A 10,715-nucleotide genomic window follows, 5' to 3' on the forward strand; every position below is an offset into this window, starting at 1 on the left:
GCGGTGGCGGCGTGCCCTGACAGATTTCTCCACCTGAAAACGCTCATATCTGTTAGGGTCATACCCAGGCTTTGGAGTGTTACTCTGCACAGAGTCATACACTCATAGCAATATTACGCTTTTTTCGATGCTGAAAATTTGTCATCTCTTTCCCCTTTTGGTTTCTTTCTTTTCACTTTACATAATTTTTCTTACGTTTCAAGGTGTCCACACCCGTGGTCATGGGGACCCCGGTCAGGTCCGAGGTCGGACTGCGTGTCCCGGGTCTGTTGGTCTGAACAAACGGAGTTATGATGGAGTAACAGATTTAGCTACAAGCACCTGCACCAACCTGCCATCCTGCCACCATCTCTAAAGTCTTCTCTCGTGCTAAGAGATCTTCCATCTCTGTTTCCAGCGCTAAGTGGCGCTCACCCTGGATCCAATAAAGATCCCACATTGTATTGTGTGTCAAATTAAAGATATCTTGTATCCTCTTCCCCTGTAAGCTTACACCCTGAAAGCAAATCATGAATAAATCTTCCGAGAAGAATGGGAATGAGACTTACTTGGGGATCTTGATGGGAGGTTCCGTGCAAAATTTATTTCAGCATGTTCCATGTTGCTGTCACTTGTGAGGTCTTGGAGAAGGTGGGCATGGAATGGATGATAGTCGTGGTTCACATCATCAGTGATGGATGTGGGATGCCCATGCTCAGGCTCCAGACGACTCCCAGTGTCAGGGATCGGCCCCTGACCCCGCTGTCAGGGCACCCAACCACACCCCAGAACCACCTTCCCAGACCTCCCCATCCCTACATATCCCTACATATCCCTCACAACTTCAGCCCGCATGCGAGCCTGCGGGAAAAGTCACATGGGTCAAGGCGAGCAACTCGCCTTAACCCATGTGACACCTTTTCCGAGTCGTGGGAACATGCTCGGCTTCTACCCGGAGTCACGTTAGGAACTGTACAGTACACTTCCCTTTTATAGTAGCCAAGCGGGGAATAGGGAAACTTACCCTTCTTCTCAACTCAATCCCCGCTTAGGCAAGTTGTAGTTACCCTCTGTAATACATGACAACTCAATCCCCGCTTAGTCCCTTCAGTGAGTTTGAGGAGCTGAGGACAGGGTCTAGTGCCCAACCATCCGGAACACCACACACACCTAGGCCTGAGGTCGGGCTGTCCCTGATCGAGGACCGAGCCCTGACACCCAGAAGGATCACAATCACTGGCGGAAGGAGCAAGTCCAAATGAGTGACGAATTCTCTTCCGGTGTGAGCCTTCCACTGTATGTTGGTGCATGCATTTCACAAGATAACAAGCTAGCTTTGCTACTGTGCCTTGAATATCAGGTGAAAGCGCGAGAGCTTAGGATTCATCAGTATGGTAATGAATACGCTTGAATCAAATTTACGAGATGTCTGCATACCAGTCACCTGTAGTTCTTCTGCTGAGCGCCTTTCTGTAATGCTTCCATCTGAAATACCCTCGGAATCCCGAGCCTCCAGTGTATTTGTATGCAAAGCTACATATCCCTTGCACTTTGCGACTTGGTGGTTATTATTTCCAAAAAACCTATCAAGATGATAGGAATGTCCCCACATGGGACTAAGAACACCCATGTTGTGCTAGGGAAGGATGGTGAGGATAGGTGAATAATGAATCATGCTCCGACATTTTGGAAAATCCCAACACAAACTTAAAGCGTGGCAACTCAGGGTGGCGAAAGGCCACATTTGCAAATTACTCAGTCATTGCGGTATCTAATGCATAATGTAGCATACATCCTGTGCAAAGAAGTGAGATGTGGAAGGTCGTGAACGACTTTGAATGTTGGGATTTCCTGTTGAAAGATGGCACGGACCGTGGGATTGACTTGCGACCATTGAGTCGGACCCATGGACTTCGGTCTTTGGGACCTCGTGGGACCAGGTCTGTGCAACACTGGCCCCTTGGTATCGGTTCAGTTTGATCAGTACCATCATATCTGAAGGCCACCATGTATGACCTTCACTCGCTGCCATGGCTGAATGTTTTCCCCTGTATCGGGTTGTTGCGAGAAAGATGATCGAATTCCATTGACGCTTGCAACATAACAACATAGTTATTTGATGAGAACGGAACAAGTGAGTAGTGCAGAGTTTGGCGAAGCTTGAAGCGCAAGCACTCTAGGTCAAAAGCTCCCTCGGAATCTAGCACACCAATCTTTCCCATGATAGCCGAGAAACTTGCTAGAATGATTCACGATCTGGTATACCCCCTTTTCCCGAGTGGATGTGCCAAACTTAGAGCAAACACCCCAGGTGGTTGCTTACACTGAACGGCCCGTCATTCATTGCTGGTTTTGGGCTGCTAATTGCTCATGGTACCGCCGAACCCGGTATACTGAAGTTCTGGGGGAGGGGGGTCTCCTGAAGAAGGCATGTTATTCTATCTTCCATCCTGGAGCGACAGCAGCTATTTAGGTTCCCGAACCATAATAACAGATGGGGATTGATGGTGCGGATTTGATCGTCATCACCCTTCTCCATGCAGATGCAGATGTAAATGGGACACCAGGCGAAAGACTCGGTATCGTGTCGGTAGTGACGTGGAGCCAAACCCTCGGATGCCTGATCACTGAATAGGTCCAGAGTCATGAGTGGCATAGTCCCAGTGTTGTCCTTTCCACTTGGTTTCCGATTCTGTTGGTCCAATCGGGCCAGGTCGAAGTCGTTAAGAACCCTTTGCTTCGTGGCTGGAGTGTGCGTCAGGTTGTCTACGCTGATGTCCCCATGCTGGATCTCGTTGTCCCACAGTACCCAATGGCCTGCCAACAGATGAATGAGCAGAAAAAAAAACCTTACAGAAGAAACAGTCCACGAATGCGATTGGTATGTCTTCCTTGCCCAGATACTTGAGTTTTCCCAAATATCTGGATATGTTGATCCGGAGCACTCGCGCGCCAGTCGTCTCTGGATCCAGGAACTCTCAGCTGAACTTCGTCGAACACGTTGCATACGGAGGGTCGATATGGTCGAACATCGGGGGGATGTGATCCTTCGTCAGGTCGTTGGTTTCACCGGTTTGCGTTGCCTCCTTGATGATGTCCACCTCACACTGGTATGCGTCTCCTCCGGCCAGGAAGACTTGGTGGTCAAGTCACCCTTGGGGGTAGCTCCAAACACGCCCGTCGAACGCCCAACCAGGCTGACCCCATTGTAGATGGGATTGTTGAAGTATTATCGCCGATGGTGGCTTTAAGGCATTGTGAACCATCAATGTCCCCTTCTTGGCGAATGCTTGAATCTCGAACGCAGTGAAGAAATCCCAGCGCGCCAGATCGAACCTTGCGATGAGAAGCAGGAGCAGGCGGAAGCGTGCCAACTCGTCGATGATGTCGAAGCCCCTCGTTCGAATAATGCCTTCTTTCCACTCTCGTTGCCGTTCAACTTCTCTTCACGCTGATAATAGCATAATCCCACTCCGAAGCCAATCGTGCCATCCATGAATGGGAGCGTTAACCCTTTCGCGCATGGCGCTCGCAAGCCCGAGCCTCCCCTAGCTTTGCCATCTCGGTCTTAGTGAAGAGTTGGACTTGCATGTAGGTAGGGATATTTAGTTTTTACTACTTCAGGTGAACCCCATACACGAACACAAATGAACGTTCTCCGACCCAGTTATGATCATCAGTACGCCGGATGCATGACCTGGTGTCTGATGCATGTGAGTGATCATATTATGCTAGCAGAGTAGGCACCAAGTTAACAACAGCAGACTTGATTGCGTGATGCAGATCCCGAAATTTCGGAGCGCCACGCGAACTGGACCCAACGATTAATGTGATACAAAGGATGAGCTGGACCACATGCGCCCGGAACGGGCATCAGATTTAAGCACTTGACATTCAGAAACGAAGCCACTACCTTCGAAGTGGTGGTGAGAAGGGGGACTAGCTCGCCTTCGCATGTCGCAGGACCACAAGATAATCAAATAAGCAACGTGGATTTAACTATTGATAACCCAGCGTTGCTTGCATCCATGCCACTTGCAGCGGCCCGGTACATAGCAGCAAGTTAAGTTTCAGCGCATTGGAGATAGACCAAAGGAAGTAACGTAGAGCTCAATAGGCACACGTCTCAGTCTCTCGTAAACAGTGCAATAAGAAGTAATAGTAATATTGTACGCAGCTACCTGGATAATAGCGCACCATATGGGGGGGCCGAGCCATAAAATCGACTAATGCAGGGGGCGTAACCCAATGCCATGGCGAAAAAAATACAAAAGTGGACCTGATCGGCTTACCATTGAAAAATTTCTTCTTGCCCAACAATGAGGGAACGTAAGATATTCCTGGACATGCAAGGATGTCAGCACGAGTGAGGAGAATGATACTTACGGTTGGGTGGACATCATGCGAGCCAACTGGCTCGCACGGTCCCACCCTAACAGGAGGGGGCTGTGAGAACATGTCCATACCGACGCCACAGGGCGTCCCGCCGAAGTGTCCCTCCTCCGCTCTCCCGAAATAAATGGAATATACCACTGTGTGAACGAATTCAATGAACATTGCTTGCGAGCGAAAAAAAAAAACACGATACGTACTATTCATATGACGGAAGTGATGTGTTCGCCACTTTGTTGTACATGTAGGTATGGCCCAGAAATAGAGTATAACGCTGATCGATGAGCTACACAAGAAGGGAGAGATCCAAGACAGAATAAGCCCGGAAACAGGGTGCCCCAAAGAAAGTAAGTTGTGACCGAAAAGCTGAGAGCTTCAAGGGGAATGGCCCGGGGCAAGGGCACACGTCGAGACCAGGTGATAGAAATGTGTTGGAGCAGAAAGGAAGGCGGGTCGTTCTTTCTCACTGTGCGTCCATTGGATAGAAAGGGGCGTGTATGGGTTCCCTACTCAATTTGCCTCCGCTTTATTGTCTACTCCCCTCTGTCAATGGAACCTGCAAGGCGCGTCAAATCCATAAGGTATACAACGGGTCGTCGGAGTCCACGGGCGCCCAAACAGCCATAAGGGAAAGCAGGATGTGTAAACCCGGCAGCCAGCAAAGCAGAGGGTTGATGATGATGATAAATCTATCTTAATACCCCGCGGCCTCGTGATGACGTGGCAGTGCGGCTGTCCCATCGGTACACCGTGGCGTACATGAGGGACTTTCTATACATAGTGTGTGGGTAGTCTGGGTGGTATCGTCGGGTGATAGTGATCCTCGGGGTTTGTGGTATCTGTGGGTGTTGTCGTGTTGTTGATAATAGAGATAAAAAAGAAATAAAGAAAGAAAATTTTTTGACGCTCTCGTCTGTTCACCCTGCCCGCCTCAGTACCTCGATCGCCTCTTCCCTTCATCCATCTCCATTCTCCAGCTGTGTCGTGTTTCCTTACTGAGTCCGTTGCGCTTCCTGGTCTAACCTGCATCCCTTATCTCAGGAGTCGCAATGCTTTCCCTGGGTCGATTGTCGGATCTGGGCTTGTCGCCTGTTCTGGACTTTTTGATGAAGGACGAGAGTCTCTCTACGCCTTTCACTCTGCCTACGAGGGTTCTGAACCTGGTCTGGTTGCTGCGTCCTAGTAGGTGCCTGTGTCTGCTTGTTCGGGGGCATTCTGCAAGGATGTGGGTCCTCGTTTGTCTGGGTTTGCCACACTGGCAATCACTACTCTCCGTTGTGATGCCGAATCGGTGATAGTATTCGCCTATATGGGCGTGTCCTGTTCGGAATTGGAGGACTTGGCTGAAGGTTTTTCTGTTGAGGTTGCGGAATCGTTTGGTGGGCTTGAGTTTTGGTGCGAACTGGTTCGCTTCGTAGAAACCTGACCTTGGGGGGTTTGGGGCATTCACCCATCGGTGCGTCCATTCTTCGTTCATCTCTCTCTTGCATAGGCTTTCCACGTAAGATAGGGATTTGAATTTTGGCCGGGCTGGGCTTAGGTGGGCACCTTCCTTGGCTAGTTGATCCGCTCTCTTGTTGCCTGGTATCCCAAAGTGGCCTGGGCACCAGTGCAGCGCAATTTTGACGTCTTCAAATTCGGTTAGTATTTTGCATACTGTTTTCCTGAATTCTCTCGCCGTCTCCTGTGCTTTGTGTGGTTTGCCTTGGAATATGCGTTTCAGTGCCCCTGTGTTATCTGCGTATATGACAATGTGTGTGGGTTTTTTGGTGATGTTACCGTCATCCATTGCTCATCTGATATTGTCTGCAGCCGTCTTTAGGCCCATCATTTCCGCGTCGTAGGCCTCCATGTATTCTCCCATGGCACCTTTTTCCTCGAATATGACTTTTCCGCAGGTATATCCTACTGTGCCGTAGCCGGTTTTGATCCTTCCATCTTCTTTGTATCGGGAGCCGTCCGAGTATACGAAGAGGAGGTCTGGGTCATCTTCGCATTCAGTGGTGAATGCCGAGTGGTCATCGGCCCATTCCTGTTTTACTGAGTCGCTGGGTTTATTGGGTGGGGTAAAGAGTTGTATGCGTTCGGAGATGTCATGTTCGGAGATGGCCCATGGGCTTTCAAGGAGGGGGTTGATCCTTTCTGTCCCTGAGATGATGTTGTTGGCGATCCGGGTTATGCAGGTGGAAAATCGTTTTTTCGGGTCTGCCTTGTGTCTTTTGCTGGGGTCGAAGACTGGGAGGGGTGGTGGGGTGGAGGGGGTGGTGCATCTTCTTTGGTGTGGGTACAGTCTATTGATGACCGGGTGGTCATCGGGGAGGTGGGCAAGTCTGGTGGCCTCCATTTCCATCCTGTAATCTAGGTATAGGTCAATGGGAGGGATGGATGCTTCTATTTCCATGGCATTGATGCTGGTTGTGCAGAATGCTCCAGTTAGCATTCTGAGGCACTTGTTCTGTAAGGTGGACAAAGTCTTTAGTATGAGTCCGGGTTTGGAGCGCCAGAAAATAGGGAGCCCATAGAGGGCGATTGGGAGGACGGCTCCTATATACATCTGGCGCAGATGAGTTTGGTGTATTCCTCTCTCTGAGTTTCCCAGCATTCTCAGTGCCTGTGCCGCGCTTGCAGCCTTCGCGGCTGTTTTCTTTATGTGCTCGGTGAACTTGAGTTGTGGGTCGAACCAGATGCCTAAGTATCTCATTAGGCTGGAGGGGTTTATCGTTCTGGTTGTGCCTTCCTCGTTCGTGGGTATGGTGATCGATGGGCCGGGGCCTGCATTTCTGCCGGTCCTGGATTTGGTGAAGTGCATCAGGTCGTTCTTTACTTGGTCAGTTTTGAGTCCTCTCCTCCTCAGCCAGCCGTGGGCTGCTGTGAATGCCAGCTGAACTACTTTTGACGCTTCGGCTCTTGATGGAGCTGATGCTGCCAGTGAGCCATTGTCTACATATAGCGTTAGCGGCGATAGTTTTATTAGTCCCTTGTTGAGTTGCGGGCTTAGCTCTGGGTCTGCAGCCAGCTTTTCCATGGTCTCCTCTGCTACTGCTCTGCACAACGGGGAGGTGAAGAATGCGGCGAGGATTGGGGAGACACATGATCCTTGTGGGACGCCTGTTGTGATCAGTTTGAGTTTGTCACGTTTACCGTCGAGACAGATGGCCGCCTTTCTGTCCGTTAGGAAACTGTGGGTCCATTTGACTATGGGAATGGGGATGTGGTGTTTCCTCATGGTGTCGATGAGGTGTGTATGGGGGATGAAGTCGAAGAACCCGGTTATGTCAAAGGTAAGCATTGATACCACTTTGGCAGCCTCTATGTCGTGTGTGATCGTGAGTAGAGCATCCTGCGCTGATCTTCCAGGTAGGCCACCATACTGGGTGTTGGGGAATAGCTGGTGTTTCGCAGCTAGGAAGGCTAGTCTGCGTGCTTGAACTCTTTCCAAGGCTTTGCCTGAGACCTCTAGGAGCTGGATGAGTCTATAGGATCGGGGGAGTGCATAGTCCCTGTTGGGTTTCTGCAGGGCTACCGCAATGGCGGTTCTCCATATTTTGGGGTGGTATCCTGAGTCGGCACATAGTCTCAGGAGGTGGTAGATCTCATTTTCCATTGTTTGCCATGCCCATCGCCATGCTCGGCCCGTCAGGCCTGATATACCTGGTGCATTGAGTTGGGCGGCTGTGAATATGGCATCGTGGACTTCTCTTTTGGTTACACTGATGTACTCCATATCCTCATTGGAGGGGGTGAGGTTGATTTCTGGGGCGTCAGGTAATTGGGGTGGTTGGGGGAAGAGGTTTTCATGTAGTATATTGCATTTGTCTTTGTGGTTTACTGCCGGGTGGTTTTTATCACTCATGATTGGGGGTGAAATATATGTTCTTTGGCCTTTCGGAAGTCCCACAAGTTGCTCGGGTTGGCTTCTTCTGTGAGCTTACGATAGTGTTCCTGTTTTGCTTTTCTGATATGTGTGCGTATATCTTTATGCAGGGATTTTACTTTGTCCATGAGGTATATGTCATATCTGTGCATACCCGACCCTGACCTGACCTCCGGACCTCCACCCTCTTCACCTCCAGAGTCATAACCTACCGCTGCCGTTCCGATACTCACCTTCGGTCTTGGCAACACACCTCCTCCTTACCCCCCACACCACCTCTACTCCTCCTCCTCCTACTCCACTCCCCCTCCGCAACGCCTCCACCCTCCCGTAATCCTCCTATGCTTCCCCCGTCCGCTCCAATACTTGCCTTCAGACCTGACAACCCTCCTCTCCACCACTCCTTCCCCCTTACCTTTCCCCTCTCTCCTCCCTCTGGTACTCCTCCACCACCCTTCTGCCAAGTTACGACCTTCCGCCACTGTCCCGTACTTCCTACTCAGATGCCGATCGTATCTTCGCTCCGAGCCTCCATCATAGTCACGACCTCGGACTTTGACTCCACCTTGGTCTTAGTCCATTGCATTGGTGACCTCATACTACGTAAACACCATTGCCAATGTCCCTCGGACTTTCAACCCCGCTCCCGTAACCCCCATAAGCTCTGCAACCCCTGAGCTTCGCGGATCGCCTTCGGCACTTTCACCGCTTGTAATGTATCTCTCGCGTTTACCCCTCATCCCTATTTGGACTACTGCTTCTTCCCATTCTAGCCAGTTAGTCATCATCCCCACTTCTCCTCATCCTCCTGCCTTGCTCTCCCTACCTCCTTTCGGATGTATCACAGGTCCTCCCTTATGACCTTTTGGTACCGCTCCGCTCCTTCTTCCCTTTGTCCCCGTTCGGACGTCTTCGTTCCGATTCGGTTCCCCTTTGTTTCTGTCAGGGTTCAGCACCCTGCCTTAGGGTGCCCCGGACTCCCCACCTACTTTACCCCCTTTTATTCTTTGACTGTTGCCTTGTTGTTGCCTTTGTGTGTTGTGTACATGCGCGCGCACGGGATAGCGTGGGAACTTTCTGAGTGAGCAGCTCGCCCAGAATGTTCCCACGGGTCACAGCCACAGTTCTGGGCGAGCAACTCGCCCAGAACGTTCCCACGCTTACTGGGCACTGCCACCTGGATGTTCCCTCCGGGTCACACTACACAACTCTAGGAGCTGTATAGTTGTGGGCATGTGACCCATTCCTTTATATATAGCAACCATGCAGGGAGATGAGACCTTTACCCTTCTTCTCATCTCATGCCCCACATAGGCAAGTGTATATATTCCCTTTCTTTTACTATACATCTCATGCCCTGCATAGTGTGAGGACAGGTTAGATGGGGGCTGAGGTCAGGGAGCCTCCAAGTCCGAGGCTGGGCCCTGACAGTTTCCTTGTGCTTTTGCCCCTTCCATTATATATATCAGCGCTTGTACATACTCATGGGTTCAGTCCGAAACCGACCTGAAATGCCCCCTAGAGACTTCCTGCTCACCTACTGTGAAATTAAGGACCAAATGGACAAACAGCAATGGCACAGCGCTCCGCTTGAGTCGCTGAGGCCAAGGTCCCTCCATGCTAAGTCTCTGATTCCACTCCGGAGTTGTCTGAATCCGCCCATCTCTAACAGTATTTCGGACTCCACATTGCTGTTGTCTAGTTCCGACATCGAGCACCTGGCACCCAACTGCCTCCACCTCCCACAGTTGACCGCACCCTCTGTCTTGGCTTCGGGTAGGCCACCCAACCCCCACCTTCCTTCTTCCTCGGTCCCTTGTCGCTTTGCAGTACACACCATCCGCTGCGTCGCATGGGAACCGCCTTCCATCGTATGGACCAGTCTGGTCCGTACCCTTCGGCACTGTCAGACGCGTTTGACACACACCCCAACACCACTTTTAGGTCCCTGGGAGCTGCCTTCTATCACCTTCACTCCCATACCTCGCCCTTCATTTCCCCCTGCCTCTTGGTCCTTCCGGACCTCCACACCCCCGTCTTGGACACCTCGTCCTTGACCTCCCCCACCTTCCGATGCACCGGCTCTTCGCTGGTCATCATCCAAGCGTCGACAGGCACTGCTGGCACACCAGTACCCATGCCATCGACCCACCCAATCTGCTTCGCTTTGGATCGAATCACCCTGGACAATCCCTTGTCACCCATAGCTGGACCCTGTCTCTTAGTTCTAGGACACCTACTGACTCGCCCACTATTCGACCCGTTGGTCGAGGGGTTTAAGAGCAGTTACCAGGTCCATACTCTGAACATCCCAGGCTATTCCGCAATATATCACCCCAGTTTGCCTTCGGACTTCATCCGTCGGTAGGTGCCTCACCTGATTCCCATTGCACTCCCCACTGCCTGGCATTCCATCAGTAATGCCAAGCGCCCTCCTCCAGGATAGCGAGCCACGCTCCGCTTTCCCCCC

At 51.2% G+C, this 10,715-nt stretch overlaps 2 protein-coding genes across 2 annotated transcripts; both read right to left on the minus strand.

Moving 5' to 3' along the window:
* Positions 1-2,527: 2,527 nt before the first annotated feature.
* Positions 2,528-3,168, minus strand: EI90DRAFT_3002177 (uncharacterized protein; the record flags this gene model as incomplete). Its single annotated transcript, XM_039056343.1, has 1 exon — positions 2,528-3,168. A coding segment is annotated over exon 1 (459 nt), but the record flags the coding sequence as incomplete, so codon positions are not given.
* A 616-nt stretch (positions 3,169-3,784) lies between these two features.
* Positions 3,785-5,073, minus strand: EI90DRAFT_3082535 (uncharacterized protein). The gene is made up of 3 exons (XM_039062015.1): positions 4,572-5,073; positions 3,893-4,511; positions 3,785-3,825 (listed from the first exon to the last, which is right to left on the minus strand). Exons 1-2 carry the CDS (start codon positions 4,576-4,578, stop codon positions 4,090-4,092), a joined length of 429 nt encoding a protein of 142 aa, XP_038909989.1. The 5' UTR covers positions 4,579-5,073; the 3' UTR covers positions 3,785-3,825; positions 3,893-4,089.
* Between the last annotated feature and the right edge of the window lie 5,642 nt (positions 5,074-10,715).

This window comes from Cantharellus anzutake, assembly GCF_015039405.1.
Source record: "Cantharellus anzutake strain C23 chromosome Unknown EI90scaffold_92, whole genome shotgun sequence".
NCBI classification, from domain to species: domain Eukaryota; kingdom Fungi; phylum Basidiomycota; class Agaricomycetes; order Cantharellales; family Hydnaceae; genus Cantharellus; species Cantharellus anzutake.